Here is a 17,143-nt window from a genome sequence, read left to right on the forward strand (position 1 = left end):
GCAGGATTAATTGGTTAATGTAGGTATCCTGATATAACCTTTCTCTTGCACTTCTGATTCTGGTCAGTCTTTCTCTCCCTCCACTTTCTTCCTTCACAAGAAAGGCAGGGCTGGGTTTGTGGCTGTGTATATCCAGCCCAAAGGCAGTGATGAAAATCAAATTTTTCCTGGAGAAACTCTTCTTCACACTGTTCATTTTTGATAGAGCTCTAACCTATGGCTAAAGGTGCGGGGTGAGGATATTCCACATGGTCCCAGTAACATTATTACAAGGTAGAACCTTTCAGAAAGCTCCATATTTTTCTCTCTGTCTTTCTGACATGAGACAATCTTTGTTTTTCAGTACCAAATATGCCCCAGCAGCGGCAAGACCAACACCACCAGAGCACCATGATGCATCCTGCCTCAGCAGCAGGCCCTCCAATTGTAGCTACTCCACCTGCTTACTCTACACAATATGTTGCATATAGCCCCCAACAGTTTCCTAATCAGCCTCTTGTGCAGCATGTGCCACACTACCAATCTCAGGTAAGAGTCCTTTCCATGCTCCCCATCAATCCAAGCACAAATGGTGAAGTGGTTCAGAGCTAAATAACCCCCTTGTGTCCAGTCCTGAGTCACCCTGAAGAGTTTCTGTGTTCTGGAGCACACGTGGTGATCTTGGAATGTGCTTCAAAGCCTAACAAATTTTAAGGTCCTAATGAATTTTAATGTCCTAACGAATTTTAAGGTCAGTTTAGAAGTTGGCATTTATTATTGATACGGTTTTTTAGCTCTTTGAAGAGTTTCTTCAGGTCATGGCCAGCACATCTCCTGGTTAAGTGTTCTAAAAATAACTTAACTTGGTGGACTGCTCTTACTTCAAAGGCTGTTAAATCTACATGTGTAATTGGATAAATGTATAAGCTTAATGCATTATTAGAGTGGCAAAAATTGGACATGCCAGTGATTGCTGTCAGTTTCTAGCCCTTAAATTCTGGAAACAATTGGGACAATCACAGCAGTGTGAAATCACAGCAGTGAAATCCTCAGCTCGCTCTGCGTTTGAGCAAGGCCGAGCTGCTGCCCTTTCAATCCCGACTCTTTAGATGACAAAAATTTCTTTGGAGTTAATTGTTAACCCAATTAACTGTGTGGTTTTTCCTTTGTTCTGCCTGCAGCATCCTCATGTTTATAGCCCTGTAATACAGGGCAACGCTAGGATGATGGCCCCACCAGCACACGCACAGCCGGGTTTAGTATCTTCCTCTGCAACACAGTACGGTGCGCATGAACAGACACATGCTATGTATGGTAGGAAACGTTTTGTGTTATATGTAACTTTTTAAGTCCTTACCTTGTGCAGGGGATGTATTTAATCTCAGCCTTCCACCGTGGGTATCTCAGTAGATGTGGTTTATATTTCATAAAATGATGATGATGATGAGCAGAGCATTTGAAAACTGAGCCAGCTGGTTCAAGTGAAAACTCAAGTGTGCTGATTTCGGTAGGATGCCAGTGACCAAGATGAGATTTCAACCTGGGAGCTGCTAAAGAATATCTGCTGAAAGAAGTTTGTTCAAGTTCTCTTGATGCTCTTGATACATCATCCCTTGTTTGTTCCTTGATTATAATTAGTACTTGTTTTATTGCAAGGTTATGACCTCAGTTTCAAACTTGACTTTAGTTCTGGCAACTAGTGAAATGCTGTCTTTATGATACTACTGGCATTATTAACAGTATGAACACTGCTGTTTAAGCAAAATAAACCATGTGTTGCTTACCTTTCTCATTTGGTAAGTCAAGAATAAGTAAATGCAACAGCTCATGTATTGCTCTCACTTGGACAATTAGTCTCTAGCATTATCAGATGGGCATTTTTCACTCACAGTGAAGTGCTGAAAATGTGGGTTACCTTGTGACAAAAGTAAAATGTGCAAGAACTTTCTAAAGCATTATAAATGTATGATAAATCAAGGCCCAATTTGGAGGAAAAAGAGCTCACTGCAAAACATGCTATTGAAAGAGGTAGAGTCAAGGTTGTTTAAGGCTTGGAAATTGTCATAAAATGTCAAAACAGCAGATGGTCTCTTGAAAACATGGCATTTCAATACTTGTTATAGCATCTGAGGAAAAGTTTTATTGGGTCACATATATTATTGACTTAGATTCTAATAAAAGATTTTCTGTACCTTTAGACATCTTTGTATGTTTTCGGGTGCTTAGTTTTACACTGCTACTTAATGGAAGTCCATGACATGTCATGAAAACTTACAGAGAATCTGGAGTTTAGTGGGAAATTAATTCTGATTTTAAGAGGTGTCTTACCCGTCTGAAAACATCTTGTCAGATCTCTGCAGTGGTGTGGTAACAGAGTTAAGAAACAAAAATAACTTATTTTGGTGCTCAGAGGAAGAGCATTTGAGCTCATTTGTGCTGAAGCTGAAATGGAAGTTACTTGTAGAGATTAATCTTTCTCTCCCAGGTCCTTGCTAATTGTATTACTTTGATCTTTTCAACTCTTGTGCTTGAGGTGTCCATGTAAGCAGATCTTCTGTTTGCTTTTTCATTAGATTAAATAGAATTCCGATAAAGCGAATGATCAAAGGCTTTCAGACCTTTATTGGTGAAAACCCTCCTCTCAAATTCTAATTAAAATAAAACCAAACATGAGATAATATGAGATTTGATTCAGAATGGTTGCATGTGACTTTCTAGCAATTTCCCATTGTGCACCATCCTTATCTTCTGTAATCAGTGGGTTCTGCAGCAGTGAAGTACAAGCCCGTTGCCTTGCTTGGCTTTGATCAGATGTCTGTATAGTTTTTTTTCACTGATACTCTAACTTACAACTGTTAGATCTCATTCTGTGTTGGTTTTGCAGCTTGTCTGTTGTAGATATGTGACTACCTGCCAGTGCAAACAACTAAGTTGGGTCAAACTTGAGAATTCTTTGGTATTTCCTGCCATGTAATTAAATATTACTTTCCTAAGAGCACCTAATTTAACAGAAATGGCCTGTCCTCCTGTGTTCTTTCAAGTAGCTACTTGGTGACTCTTCTAAATACTCTCCCATCTTCCAGTAAATGATGAAGTGCTTGAAATTTTTGTTACTGAAACCACTGAACCCAAGAGGATCGTGAACTCCATGTGATAGACCTTTTTTAAGGGTGTGTTCTTGCCCCTGTGCAGACGTGTTCAGTGAACATGAACTGTCTCAAATGTACCCTTCACCTTCCAAGGTGGCAGTGACACATGGAATGACTCCTGATGTTCTGCAGCAGCCTCTCAATTCACATTTTTTGCAAGTCTTGCATGTGCTGAGTGCCTGAAGACCTGGCCCAGATAGACTGTGCTTCCTCAAAGTGTGTCCAGCTGTAACGTGTCCACTTCAGCTTCCATTCATCCATGAGTGGGAAAAGGCAGGAATGCCAGAGGTGACCAATCTGAGCTGCTCATGGAGCTAAAGAACATCATGTTGGAATTGTTCACATCTGACTGAGTGACTATAAGAAAATATCCATAACTTATGTGCTGTCTTTTGGGAATCTTAAGTTTACCCATATTTGAACTAAATATACCTGTGCACTTTGATTCTGGTCCTCTCTTAAAAAATAATTTGAAAGTACAGAATAACAACTTCCTGAGAAACAACCACCGCTGCTGCTTTTGATTTTGCTCAAACAATTTCCCTTTTGGCTCTTAAAAATTGCTCTCTGATTTTTAAAAGATACATTATTACTTAATTTTAGCACTGATATCAGGATTCAGTGGGCCACGCTGCCCTTTTAACCCTTCAAGGTACTGGTGCTTGCTTTGAGTTATTCCTGCAAAATTCACTCAGTTTTTCTCCTGCATATATGGTAGAGAGAAGATGTCTGCAAGAACTACTGTGCTGAGACCTGGGGGTTGGGGGGAAACCTCTTATCAAGTATTCCTAAGGTGTGAAATGTTTTCTGGTAAGATCTGAAACTCCACCTTCACTAATGGTTTGGGACAGTTGAAAGTCTGTGGCAAATAGTAACAGCCTGGCAGCCAAGAGCAAATCCTGTCAATTTAAGGGAGCCACCCTCACTGCCAGAGTTTTGGGGTTGTTTTCCTTCCTGTCTTGTGAAGAGATAGCTGAATCCAAATTACATAGAGTGACCTACACTTGGTGATAAGCACTCTTCCATTTTAAAGTACTTTTGTCTAATGCTGTTTAATGGGATATTCCTGCACTTCTGGGATTTCCTTGCCAGTTGACAGTGTCACAACCCAGCTGTTGCCAAGAGAGAGAAGCAGAGCTGCATGGCCCCAGTAACCCCAGCTAAAGACAGGACAGAGGAGTGTTCAGATCTCTGGGGTTTTCCCCTCAAAATGGGGAAGGACAAAGTCCAAACAACTTTCCTCCCAGCCAGACGATTACAGCATCTGTGACACCTCAGCTGCGGAGCCACCATGTCCAGGAGAGTTTGAAATGTGACACCCTTACCTGGAAATGTGACACACAGCCGACCTGGAGGTGTCATCCTTCCCCTGCTCAGCTGCACCTTGGGTTCAGGAGGTTCTGTGTCTGTCTGGCAGCTGCTGGCTCAGGGTGGCCTCCCAGGCCCTGTCCTTGGGCTGCTGGAGTTTGCTGGCCACCGTCCTAGTTTGGCTCCTGTGTCACACAAAGCCCAGGCCAGGCTTCTGCTGCTGGTAGAGAATTTGGTTACCAAGTAGAGGGTGGATCTGTCCATTCCTGTGCCAATGAACTTGTGTTAGTTTTCTGTGTGGCTGATTTGTTTCCAGATTATCGGAGTCCTCTGAAAAACTTAACTTTTGTGTTTAAGAACTTGTGTAAAACCAGACCTTGGTTTTACGCAGATGCATTTCCTGTTTTTTGTGCTCTCATTCCTGTCCCTGTTCTCCCTTCCCTTTTCCCCTTCTGCTATGTTTTACTGGTCTGGTGTTGTCTCTAACTTTATCTGGTTTCTGTCTCAGCAGTAGAGTAAATTCTATTCCCCTGATAGTACAATGGTGGATATAATATAAACTTCAGAGGATTCTCCAGGGACTAAGAGTGAACCAGTCACCAAAATTCTCTTGGAACTGTTCAGAATGGCAGTGCTATAGCTGAAAAAGCAAGGGCCAGTTTCTGCTCTAGTGTAATTGCATTTTAACCTTCTTGTTACAGTGGACAGTAACAGACCATGAATTGACATAAAGTTTCTTTTTGTGTTAATGAAGAACTGCAGACCTCAGTGTCAGAGTTAAGAAGGAAGGCTTACTCGAGACTTGTGTTTCATCTCCACTAATTTGTAAAACAAAATATCTAGCTCTGATAGCAGATAAGTGAATAAAAATATCTGCATGGTTCTAGAGTCTTCAAAAAAGAATTTTAAAAAAATTAAAACTGACACTGACCTTTCCAGAAGATGGGAAGTATGCACGTGGCAAGAGGCTAATTTACCTTTCTATTTTCCAAATTCAGCATGTCCCAAAATACCATACAGCAAGGAGACAGGCCCTTCTTTCTACTTTGCCAGTGAGTTGGGTTTTTTGTACTAATTTTGATTGTACAGAAAAGCACTTTCTAAAGAACCACATGTTAAAGGAATGGGACCTGTTGAGGGAACAAGTTTCCTTGCACCAAACCAGGATGTGGAAAATTCAGGAAGGCTCCTCTCAGTGGGCAGGAATGGAGCTTTGGAACAGATTTCTATAATCACAGGAAGCTGAGTTGTCAGTTCTTCAAAAATTTATTTTGAATATGGAATAATCTCTGACTTCACTGCTCAATCTTTTCATCTGCAGCCAGAAATGGGCTCTGAGAAATCCTTCCCTGTGAGGGAGGCCCTGGCACAGGGTGCCCAGAGAAGCTGTGGCTGCTCCATCCTGGAAGTGTCCAAAGCCAGGCTGGATGGGGCTGGGAGCACCCTGGGCTAGTGGAAGGTGTCCCTGCCATGGCAGGGGGTGGAGCTGGATGATCTTGGAGGTCCCTTCCCACCCAAACCACTCAGTGACTCTGTGGCCTCCGTTAAAACCTGTGGGAGCTGCCTTGCTCCCTTTCATGAGCCCAGCAGGATTTTTACACCTGATGAGTTCCCAGCTTCCTAAAAGGAGAAGCACCTTGGGCCTCATCCCTTTTAAAAGCCATGGCTCAGGTTTTGAGCCCCTGGGAGGAAATAACTCGAGCTGCAGCTGAGGCGGAGGAAGTTTTCTGTAGAGCTGCCATTGAAGGAGTGGTGGGGACAACTTGTGGTCATGATTGTGTGACAGGGATGAGATGAGGGCTCCTTGGGACTGTCTCAGTTCCATTCCCTGGCTCAGGTGGGGCTGTGCTGGTGTCACCAGCATCACTGGAGGCACCGGGACAGGATCTGGTGCTCTCTGGACACAGCAGCCTGATCCAGCTCATCCAGCAAAGGCAGAGAGCTGCAAAATCCTGCCCTGTCTGCCCTGCTGGTGTTCAGCAGCTGCTTTGAGGAAGCTGAGGTTTGAGGGGGTGTTTGCAGGATGAACTCTCACCCAGGACATGGGAAAGGAGGAGTTGCAGTTTCAGGCTGTTTCTGTTCTTGCTCCTGTCCTGCTGTGGCACTTGTTGCTGTGTCTGTCTGTAAGTCTGTGCAGCCCATGCCAGGCACTCTCCTGGTTTGGTTGTTTTTGGTTTTTTGTGGTTTTTTTTTTTTTCATTAGCTCATGCAAGAGGGATGTGAGAAAAAGCATTTGTTCTCCAAAAAATCTCCTCTGGAGCAGATTTCCTGTGTTTCTTGTGCCCCACTGGTTCTGCCTGGGTGGGGGCTGTAGGATGCTGACCTGGGCTGTGTTCATGCCCCTTGGTTTGGTGCACTGAAATCACTGCAATAACCTCGTTCCTTTCTTGGATTATCTTTGAAGTCAAGTCCACTGTACCTGTGTAAAATGACTTCTTGAAATGTTTGTATGATGAAAGAAACATTTGCTATTTCTTTGCTTCCTACCATTCAGGTCTTTTAAATGTAGTTATCCTCACCATCTTACTGGCTCTGGCAATAGTTTTGAAGTTTGTTCACTGGTCAGTTCTTGAAAATAGGCTCTTCAGTGCATCTTTGGACCATGACCAACACTGACCACCATTGGCACCATTGAAATTCCAGGGAAAAAACAAAATTACAAAATGCCACGATGTGGTTTCACATATTCCCTTGTAGCTGAGAGTTCTGCTTGATTTCTGCTGCTCTGACCTCTTCTGATTTCAGCTCCTTCTGTGGGTTCTGTGGCTGACTGCTTCTTGTTTGCTCTCAGAAATGGGGTGCAGTTCTCTAGAGTTGAATTCAGTAATTCAATCCCTGTGATGTTTTTCTCCCATCCCGTGACTGAGTCGCTCCCCTCCCTGTGTCCCTGCCAGGTCAGTGCAGTGAAATATCTCACATTAGACCCAATTTGATTAGAAAGATGCAGAAGTGAAGCAGGGCAGCCCAGGCAGAGGAATTTAAGGCATAAAGGCTGAGAAACCCAGTGTATTTGTGCTGCAGTGAGCTGAGGTGACCTGCAGCAAGGTGTGTCCTTTCCTAGAGCTCTCCTGGCACACTCTCAGATAATAGGTGGCCATTTGGAAAATCTCCAAAATACTGACAATTGGGGGAAAATGTTGGATAATGGGTCTTTTATTTTTTTCATCTCCTGTCTTGTCTTATTTGCTGTTAATTTGTGTAGTGAGGTGTTTTGATGACCAGACAAAAATTCCTTTAAAAAATCCCAGGGAAAGTGCTTTAGTTCAGGTGAATTTTTCATGACTTTTACAAGACTCCTTTGACAGCCCTGCTGGTCTCAGAGATTTCATTGGCTTGGCAGGAATTACTTGCACTAGCTAACATGGAAAACCATTTACACTGCTGGAGTTGGAGTCTGAACTCAGGTTTTGAGCTGGGAATGCATTTCAGACCTGCTGAGTCGTTCTTGGTTTGTGTGCAGGGACTGGCCAGGATGTGGAGAAGTGCCCAGATAACATTTTTTGAAAGGCATTTTTAATACTACTATTAAAAAATAATTTGCAGCAGCATCTGAAGTGGTTTTAAGCTTTACAAATTTGGTCATTAGGATGACCTGCTAAAGACAAAATGAAGGAGAGGGGAAACTGAAAATTAAATATTTTCAGTATACAAAAAATCCAGTGCTTCAAATCCAAAGCTATGGATAAAATATTAGGTGGTTTTGGAAGAGCTTCCACTAAGACAAAAACCTGATCCTCCCCCTGGTTTATATCTGTTCTTTAGGGTGCTATTCCTTGGTTTAACTGGTGTCTTAAGAGAGAAATTCCTTATTATGAAGTTTTATTGTAGAAATATTCGCTTCAGAACAACTGAGTTTATTATTCTCTTGGCCATAAAGAACCAAAAGATGAATTGCACAAATGCTTTAATGGAGTCCCACATTATTTCGGGGGCTCTTAACAAGTGATGTGGGAAGCCTCGAGTATCTTACAACTTGGAATTAAATTTCATATACATTTTAAAGCCTCTTGAATGGAGTTAATTTGTAGTCAGGCTTGCCAGCTCTGTGGTTGAGGCACTGGGAGGATTGCTGCCCTTTGGCAAGCAAGTAATCCCTCCTTCCATTTATTTCTATTACTTTGACAAAGATAATAATTTCTGGCCTTCTTCAGAGTGTGTATAATAATGAGGTTGAGAAATTGTCCTCCTGTAGGAAGCCATAAAATTGATCAGTGTTGCCATTGATCATTTTGGTGTTGTCAGAGGAGAGATGTCTGAAAGTCAAGTAGGAGCATGGCAGGGATGCTGCTGCAAAATACATTTTAGTAGTGATACCAATAAAAAAATCAAAAATACTTGGATTTAAAGCATAACCAAATGCTGTGGCAGAAGATCCTGCTGGCTTTGACAGTGTGCTTAGAAAATATTGAGGTGTTTTTGAACCCCCTCTCAATCAGGAGGCCTCAGAGTGTACAGCTGTGCTTGCACATGTGGATAAGAACGTTAGGATCAACTCCAGGCTGCAGGAATTTAGTTCATCTGCATTAATAGCCTGAAACTGCTCATCACTGCGAGGCCATTTGCTCAGTGAAGATTTAATAGAGCTTGCCAGGGATTAAGTTAAATGTGGCAGGCAGTTATTTTCTAAAGGAGGAACCTGCACAGGGGAGAAAAACCTCAATTAGGCAAAAATATCCTGGCTCTCTGTATTCTGGTGAGTTGGAATGTGTGAGAACTTGGATTTGTAAGGTTCATAGCAAACCAGACTGGAGGAAAACTGCAGTGGCCATCAAGTGTTAATATAATACCAACCCCATTAAAAAAATAATAACCTGGTAGACATTCATCAGTAATTAACTTCAGAACCACCAAAAGGCACCAAAACAAATAAGGAACAGTTGAAGGAAATATTGAGGAGCAGGCTGATAGTTTTCTTTGTCTGTTAGCTTTTTTAGCACTTTGTCAGCAAAACTCTCCTTGGTCTTTCAGGCTGTGACATCAGAGGGATTGACACGTGTTGTCACACACAGAAGTAGCTGCAGACATGGCCTGCTTGTTGCACAAACTTCAAAGAAATAGGGGAAACATCCTCATTTTTAGGGTCCTGCTTTTGCATTGCATGCTTTGTGTTGAAAGGAAGACTTGTTGTCATTATGGCTTTTCATACTTGCTTAGATTCCCTCAAAAGTTCAAAAAAAAAAAAAAAATAGGATTTAGTGTGGCCCATTTGAAGCAGGACAGAGCAGGATCCAAGAAGGAACTGGGAGTTTGTTTTTGGAAACTGGCACAGCTGTAGCAACAGATGTGGCTTCACTGGGGTAAAAGTTTTCTGTTGTTCAGTTTCTTCCTTTTTGGGAATTTTGTACCTTATTTGCTTCTGGTTCAAGGAATGAAGAATTCCATGGCAGTGTTGGGGAACTCACAGGATGGTGGTGATCCAGAACAGATTGGCCTCGAGGGCAGAGGCAGAATGGGTTATTTTAGCACAAGAAAGTGGCTTCAGCAAAAATTTGATGCTCGAGCAGCCTCAGTTTTGTCAGCTGCGATGTGTTTATTTATTCTAGAGTGCAAGGGCAGAGTTTGTGCTTCCCTCTGACTGTTCTGTGAGCAATTTCCAGAAGAGTAGCATGGTGAGGTTAGCCAGGTATAAGGCCAAAGAATTTTTTTTGGATGGTGGAAATAAAAATGGCTCGTAACAGCTTTGAAAAGTATATCTCAGGAAATCCTAAATTGTATGAAAATTATAAATTTGATCTTTGAAACTGGTCTGTTTGACAAAACAAAAGATGAAATACTGCTTTTCTCTATGTAGTATCTGTTACATTGTCAAATTAGGGAAGATGAACTGTCTAATTATGGTTGTTTATAGACTTTCCTGCCAAACCAAACTACACAAAAGCAAGGTAAGATCATCAGCTATTTGCAAGATAAATATACATATTTTTTAGAAGGGGGAGGGAATATATTTACAGATTGAGTTGTAGTGAAATCTTCAAATGCAGATGGTGACTTGATAGAGGAGCATGTCCTGTACCTGGTGTTAAATATTCTTCTTTTTCATCCTAGTTTCCACTGGCTCACTTGCTCAGCAGTATGCCCACCCTAATGCTACCCTGCACCCGCATCCTCCTCATCCTCAGCCTTCTGCCACCCCAACTGGCCAGCAGCAAAGCCAACATGCTGGAAGCCACCCTGCTCCAAGCCCCGTGCAGGTAACACATCCCTGAGTGGCTGCAAATTGTGTTGAAGGGATTCCAGCTGTCCAGTGCTTGGTGTTGATGTGTTGATTTCTCTGAGAGGGGAAAGGGGGAGGATGGAGCAGAATCCAACCACTCATTTCTCCCTGCTGACAGGGGATGGGGGATGTTTCAGTTTAAGGATTAAGGAAGGATCATAATTGTGTCAGTGCTTTCATATGAGAGAAGTGGAAATAGCAGAGAAATGCTGAGAAGTGTTTGATTGGATTTTGTCAAAGCAGCTGAAAACAAAGTGATCCTTGGATAGTGCTGCATTCCTTAATTCCCTTCTGGGAATAACTCTGCTTGCAGCTCCAGGTTCTGCATGGTTTTACCTGGCACGCTGGGCTCTGTTTGCTGGCAGAAGCTGAGCCTGGTGGGTGGGATGGTGTCACAGGAGTTCTCGGATGAGGGAAGAGATGGAGATCTGACTCCATGTTACAGAAGGCTTGATTTATTATTTTATGATCTATATTACATTAAAACTATACTCAAAGAATAGAAGAAAAGGTTTCATCAGAAGGCTGGCTAAGCTAAGAATAGAAAGGAATTATAACAAAGGCAGCTGTCTCAGACTCTCTGTCCGAGCCAGCTGGGCTGTGATTGGCCATTAATTAGAAACAACCACATGAGACCAATCCCAGATGCACCTGTTGCATTCCACAGCAGCAGATAACCATTGTTCACATTCTGTTCCTGAGGCCTCTCAGCTTCTCAGGAGGAAAAATCCTAAGGAAAGGATTTTTCATCAAAAGATGTCTGCGACAGGTGGGGTTGTAAAGAGTTCCCCCACGAGCACAGCTGATCCTCAGATTCGCCATTTCCAAATTCAGAATGAAGAGCAGTTTCCCACCCCTTTCTCCTTAACGGAATCAATGCAATTCCTCAGCCCTAACCTAAACAATCTCTGTGTTTTCTTGCAGCACCACCAGCACCAGGCTGCCCAGGCCCTGCACCTGGCCAACCCCCAGCAGCAGTCGGCGATTTACCACGCAGGTCTAGCTCCAACCCCTCCTTCCATGACGCCAGGCTCCAACACGCAGTCTCCACAAAACAATTTTCCTACAGCACAACAAACAGTCTTCACCATTCATCCCTCCCATGTTCAACCTGCATATACCAATCCGCCACACATGGCCCATGTCCCCCAGGTAAACACAGTTTAACAACCTTCAAGACTAAATGTCTTAATGCCACAAAAGTTAGGACAGTCGGGCCTGCTGAAGTGATTGCCAATCTGTCACCTCTCAGCACAGACTTACCTGTTGTTGTTATTTAGGTTTCTGTCTGTACATTGCCTTTATTTAGAATTTTGACAAGGTGTACTTGGACCTCAGCTTCCAACACCTAGTGCATCTGCAACTGTAGTTTAATGAAGACATCTTAAGCTGGCACTGCTACTGAAATAAATTGAGCTCTCTTCCCAGTTCCTGGCTCCCATCCTTGTCCCTGCCCCACCACTCTGCTCACAGAACTGCTTGGCCGTGGAGCAGAGCAGGCTGGGGACACAATTCAGCTGAAATGTGCCTCCCCTACTCCCTTTTTAGGCTGTTTCTTGGTCAAATCAGTTCCCTGCTCAGTCAGGTGCCTGATCCCAGGAAGAGCTGGCATACAGAAAGGTTGGAGGTGGGAGGTGAGTGCAGAAAGGCTGAATTGCTGCTTTTGGTGGCAGTTTCAGGCTCTGCATCGCAGACAAATTTTATACAAATACATCCAGAAAAGGACGTGACAGGATTTCCAGGGAGAGACAAGGCAGTGCAAGGGAGAGAGGAGAGAGTTAAGGTGACTGCAGGACAATCCTTGCAGAAAGAAGCCTCTGTGTGTGTGGTGTGTGTGTGTGGTTCTAAATGAACTGCTTGTGCTGAAGCTCCCCAAAGATTGTTGGGTAACCTAAAACAACAGTCTTTGCTTCAGAATCAGAAACCCACTCACTTCTCTTAACTGCTCCCTCGTGGTCAGCTCCCTGAGAAAAAGGATTTGGGGAAGGGAAGCACATGATAGATTAATCAAGAGCTCCATGTAAAGCAGTGTGACACAGATTTTCTGATGTTTACTAAATCTCCTGGATTTAGTGTCCTTTGTCAAGGAATGGGCAGTTCAATCAATAATTTGCCTGCACAATTTTTTCTTCAGACCAAGAACTTGGTGTCTGGTTTCTGCCTTCTCCTACAGGTTAACAATAGTTTGGGATAAGGTGACTAACCGTGATTAGGGATGTTAATCTGACACATGTCCAATCCCTTGCAGAATTCTGATAAAATCTTTGCTTTGGTCCCTGGGACAGTCAGTTAAGCCAATAAATCAATAGTTCTGTAGGAATCGTTTTACTGATGTTGAGTTTTTAGCTTTTTGATTCTCTTAGGCTTTTGATTTCTCTGCTTTATTTTGGGGGGGGAGGATAAGGAGAGGATGGCCAGAGCTGATGATTGCTGTGGCATCTTGGCTCATCCTCCCCTTCTCTGGTTTCTGCCAGAAACAAGACTCCTGCTCTGCTCTGGTGTGAATGCCTGGGTTGTGTTTAGAGCTTCTCACAGGGGTCTTGGCTTAGTGGCACGTCCAGTGCTGGGGTTTGAAACATGAAACATTTGCTTGAAGGCCGTGAAAGGGTAAAGCTGTGCCTGAGTTGTGCCCTGGCCAGGCCAGGGGTGCAGGATGTGACCATTGCCTTCCTTTCTGTGTGCCAAGCAAACCAAATTAAACAAATCAGATGCAACTTGGAGTCAGAACTGACTGCTCAGGTGGCATTTTTAGCAATCACAGACAAGGCCTGCCTTGCCCTTGATTTTAACTTGTGCAGTCTCTTCTGCAATTTTTTTTTAAGAATGAAAGCTGCAATTTGTGATATTTACACCAAACTAATTGACTTTCCCAATGAAGTAGTTCCCTCAAAAATCTCTAGTGAAGGCATAACTACAGTTCTGTCAGAAATTTTAAATGCATGTAATTATTCCATCGTGGGGAAACTAATCACTGGATTTAATCGTTTTTTAGCAGCTCATTCCCAGCTCCTAAACACAATTCTGAAATACTACCTAGTAAAAATTTCAGTTAGGTCAACACAGGGGATCAATCCAATTTCCCTTCAGGTTATCAGATGAATCTTGAGCTGGTGGATATCTCACTTGAGAACCAGTACTTTAAAATTCATTAGAGAGTGCTGTCAGCTGCCAATTTGCAAAATGTTTGAGCCACAGCAGAAAAATTTTATCCACTGTGTGTATTGACTCCAGCTGCTCTATGAATAGCTGCTTTATAATGATGGCTTCTACAATAGCATGTTTGTCAAAGTCAACGTGGAGCCAGTCCTGGGAGGTATTTCTGTTCCACAGCCTGATCTCCTAAAGCTTTTTTAGAGCAAGAGTGAGATTTGAATTGCAGTTCCTGCCTTTAAAGGCTTCTGGGGTGCTACTAACACGTGCAAGTCTGATCAAAGAGTTTGGGGAATGTCTGTGATGAGTCAAGTAACCCTTTTTGTCTTTAAGAAATAAAATTCTAGCCACCACCTGCTATTTGTCTTTACTGGCATGGGAGACATGTGAGGCTGCAGTTCTGGGATATGGTAGAAGGACAAAGCAAACCTTAGGTACAAATGATGGGGTTTTGGGGCTTTTTTTTTTCCCAGGAGAAATCCACTGAGAGCTCTGAGTTCCCTTGTACTTTTAAGAAATGAATGTTTGCTAGCTTTTTAAATAAAATAAATTGATGACCTCTAGAGACACGAACTGCTCTGAGCTAAAGAAACCCACCAAGTTCCTGAAGCTGTTTGCCAGAGGTGATCAGCCATGGGAAGGAATAATCTCCTTTTCCACTGAGACTTAGCCCTGATTGCTCAGATTACACAAGAACTGCGATGAGCTGAACTGGAAGCAGAACAAAGCTGCCCTGAGAGTGTGAAGGGATGAAATCACCCATGTCAGGAGGACTTGGCTGAGCACTGTGTGGGCACAGGTCACTGGAGAGGACGGGGAGGTTCCCAGGGCAGGGAGCCAGGAGAGAACGTGGGGTTGTGCAAGGAGAGAGCTGGGGAAGGGATGCCAGACTCCCAGTGCCTGTGAAGTTCCTATCTGTACCCTCTAGGAAGTGCTTTGATCTAGGTGTCTAACAGAAATGTTTTGAAGATTTGTTGCTGAATTGTTTTTTTTTTTTTTAATACCCCCCTGTTTAATGCTGGCAAAATGGCTAAAATTGAGAACGCAACTCAGAGCCAGCAGTGAGGAGCGCTTTTTTAATTATTATTTTTCCTTTTGGTTGTTATTATTATTAATTTTTTTGTGTTACAACTTCTGCCTTAATCCCTAGTTAAAAAAAAAAAAAAAAGAAAGAAAAAATTAAAAAAAAAATCAAAATAAATGAAGAGTAAACCTTTGCTGACGGAGCAAACTTTCGCCAGTCATGTGGCCAGGAGTTGCTGCCTCCTTGTGACCATGATACTAAAGAGCTCTTTGTTTCAGGCTCATGTACAGTCAGGAATGGTTCCTTCTCACCCAACTGCCCATGCTCCAATGATGCTAATGACGACACAGCCTCCCGGTGGTCCCCAAGCCGCCCTCGCTCAAAGTGCACTACAGCCCATTCCAGTCTCGACAACAACACATTTCCCCTATATGACCCACCCTTCAGGTGAGGAGTGTGTGCCTGGGAGACCTGCACCCTAACTGAGCCAGGTCGAGGAGTGAGGACTGGGAGAAACCAGATCTTTGGGGAAAAAAAAATTAAAAATTTAAAAAATTAAAAAAAAAATAGATGACAAAGAAAGCCAACCAACCTTAAGATGTCCTTGTGTTTCACAGCTGTGCTTTGGCAGCCTGGAGGAGCGTAGGTTTAGCTGAGATGTACCTAATTCAGGGAATATTCTTGATTTTTCTCTAGCTGGAGTAGAGAAATGAGGAGTGTGAGGCACTGGCACTGTGGGACTGAGTTTTCTGTGGATTTGCCGTGGGGGATGGACTGTGTGGAGTTTATAATGATCAGAGGTTTGATTAAATCTTGAGGACAGCAGTGAAATGTGTGGGGGTAGGGCTGCTAGGCTGCTGTTAAAGTGACAACTGAAATCTAAACTTTTATTCAGAGTAACGTTCTGCAGCTTTGCTTTGGGGGAAAAGCAGGAGTTGTGTGACTTCTTTCCGCTTTAAATTTAACCTTATTTAGGTTTCGTTGATTATTCAAGTTCAAACAGCCTCTGAACTTCTGTAGTGATTTAGTTTTACCTGATGTTTCTTGGGGAATGTGTGAGCAGAACAAAGCTGCTTTCTGAGGGCTTAGGTAGGGAAAAAGCAAAAAAAAAAAAAAAGAAAAAAACATCCCAAGGACATCTTGATGTGCAGGGTTTTGTTTTGTTCTCTAAAAAAATAAAAGAAAAAGAGAAAAAAATAAAAATAAAAGAAAGTTGAGCTCAGTAGTTGTCCTGTGACCACTTTACTAGCAAACTGTTGTGTGGCTTGCCAATTTATTATTTACATTTGAACTTTTTTTTTACAGTACAAGCCCACCACCAACAGCAGTTGTAAGGCTCATCTGGAATAACTGAAAGGCTGGATACCTTTTGTAGGCCAAATACCCTCCTTCTACTGCTTCTGCCAACTGGAAGCACAGAAAACTAGAATTTCATTTTATTTTGTTTAAAAAAAAAAAAAAATTTGATTTCTTGTAACATCCACTAGGAATGCTAACAGTTCATCTTGCAGTGGGAGAGATTCGGACTGAGTAGAGGCATTTAGGAACTTGTGGGCTATTCCATAATTCCATGCACTGTATCTGAGTCCTGCAAGTGCCCCAACTCTGCTTGCTGAAAACTGGAAGTTATTTATTTTTTAATGACCCTTCAAAGTTATGAACTCGTCAGCTAGCAAAAGAAGTAACAAGAGTGATTCTTGCTGCTATTATCACTAAAAATCAAGACTTGGAGATCCCTTTTACTTCTAACTAAACTTGAAACAGGTTCAGTAAAAAAAAAAAAAAATTCTAATCGTCAAACGGATGAGTTATTATTTATAAATCACGTTTGATGAGATAATCACTATCGTGAGACAGTGATGTAACTTTTAAGTTAAGAAAACTTTTACTTTGTAGATAATATAAAATAAAAACTTAAAAAAAAATTAAAAAATAAAAAAAGTTTTAAAAACTGACCCTCCTCGGTGTTTGTGTGGTGATTTTTGGGTCTCTTCCCGTACCAATCCCAGCTGGAGCCAGGGTTTGCCTGAGGCTGTTGTGTGCTGCTGCTGCAGGGGCATTGCAGGAATAAGGGAAAGGTTTGGGAATCCCTAATTCAGCCCAGTTTTCTAAGGAGGTTTTGTGTCCAGGTGATTTTGTGTTGCTGATCCCTCAGCCTTGAGCTGCTCCAGATGGGGTCGGGAAAGGTCCCAAATGGGCCTTTAAGGTGATGGAAGTATAAAAGTCAGTGGTGCTGCTGGAGGAGGAAAGGAAAGGTAAGAATTCCCTGGCAAAATGCCTTAAAAAGGTGGGGAGACAAAGTTATCCCTGCTCCAAGTG

General features: G+C 42.6%; 1 protein-coding gene across 9 annotated transcripts in view; it reads left to right on the plus strand.

Moving 5' to 3' along the window:
- Nucleotides 1-16,780, plus strand: part of ATXN2 (ataxin 2) — a 49,660-nt gene extending 32,880 nt beyond the window's left edge. For 6 of the 9 annotated variants that reach the window (XM_066562270.1, XM_066562272.1, XM_066562274.1 and 3 more), the window contains 5 exons: nt 344-528; nt 1,161-1,293; nt 10,482-10,627; nt 11,575-11,802; nt 15,103-16,046. In XM_066562270.1, the coding sequence (XP_066418367.1) occupies nt 344-528; nt 1,161-1,293; nt 10,482-10,627; nt 11,575-11,802; nt 15,103-15,306 (896 nt within the window). In that variant the 3' untranslated portion in view covers nt 15,307-16,046. Of the gene's footprint in view, nt 1-343; nt 529-1,160; nt 1,294-10,481; nt 10,628-11,574; nt 11,803-15,102; nt 16,047-16,129 lie in introns of those variants that run through there. The other 3 variants (XM_066562271.1, XM_066562273.1, XM_066562275.1) reach the window with 2 other exon arrangements.
- The last annotated feature ends 363 nt before the right edge of the window (nt 16,781-17,143 follow it).

Source organism: Molothrus aeneus, chromosome 18 (genome assembly GCF_037042795.1).
Source record: "Molothrus aeneus isolate 106 chromosome 18, BPBGC_Maene_1.0, whole genome shotgun sequence".
NCBI classification, from domain to species: domain Eukaryota; kingdom Metazoa; phylum Chordata; class Aves; order Passeriformes; family Icteridae; genus Molothrus; species Molothrus aeneus.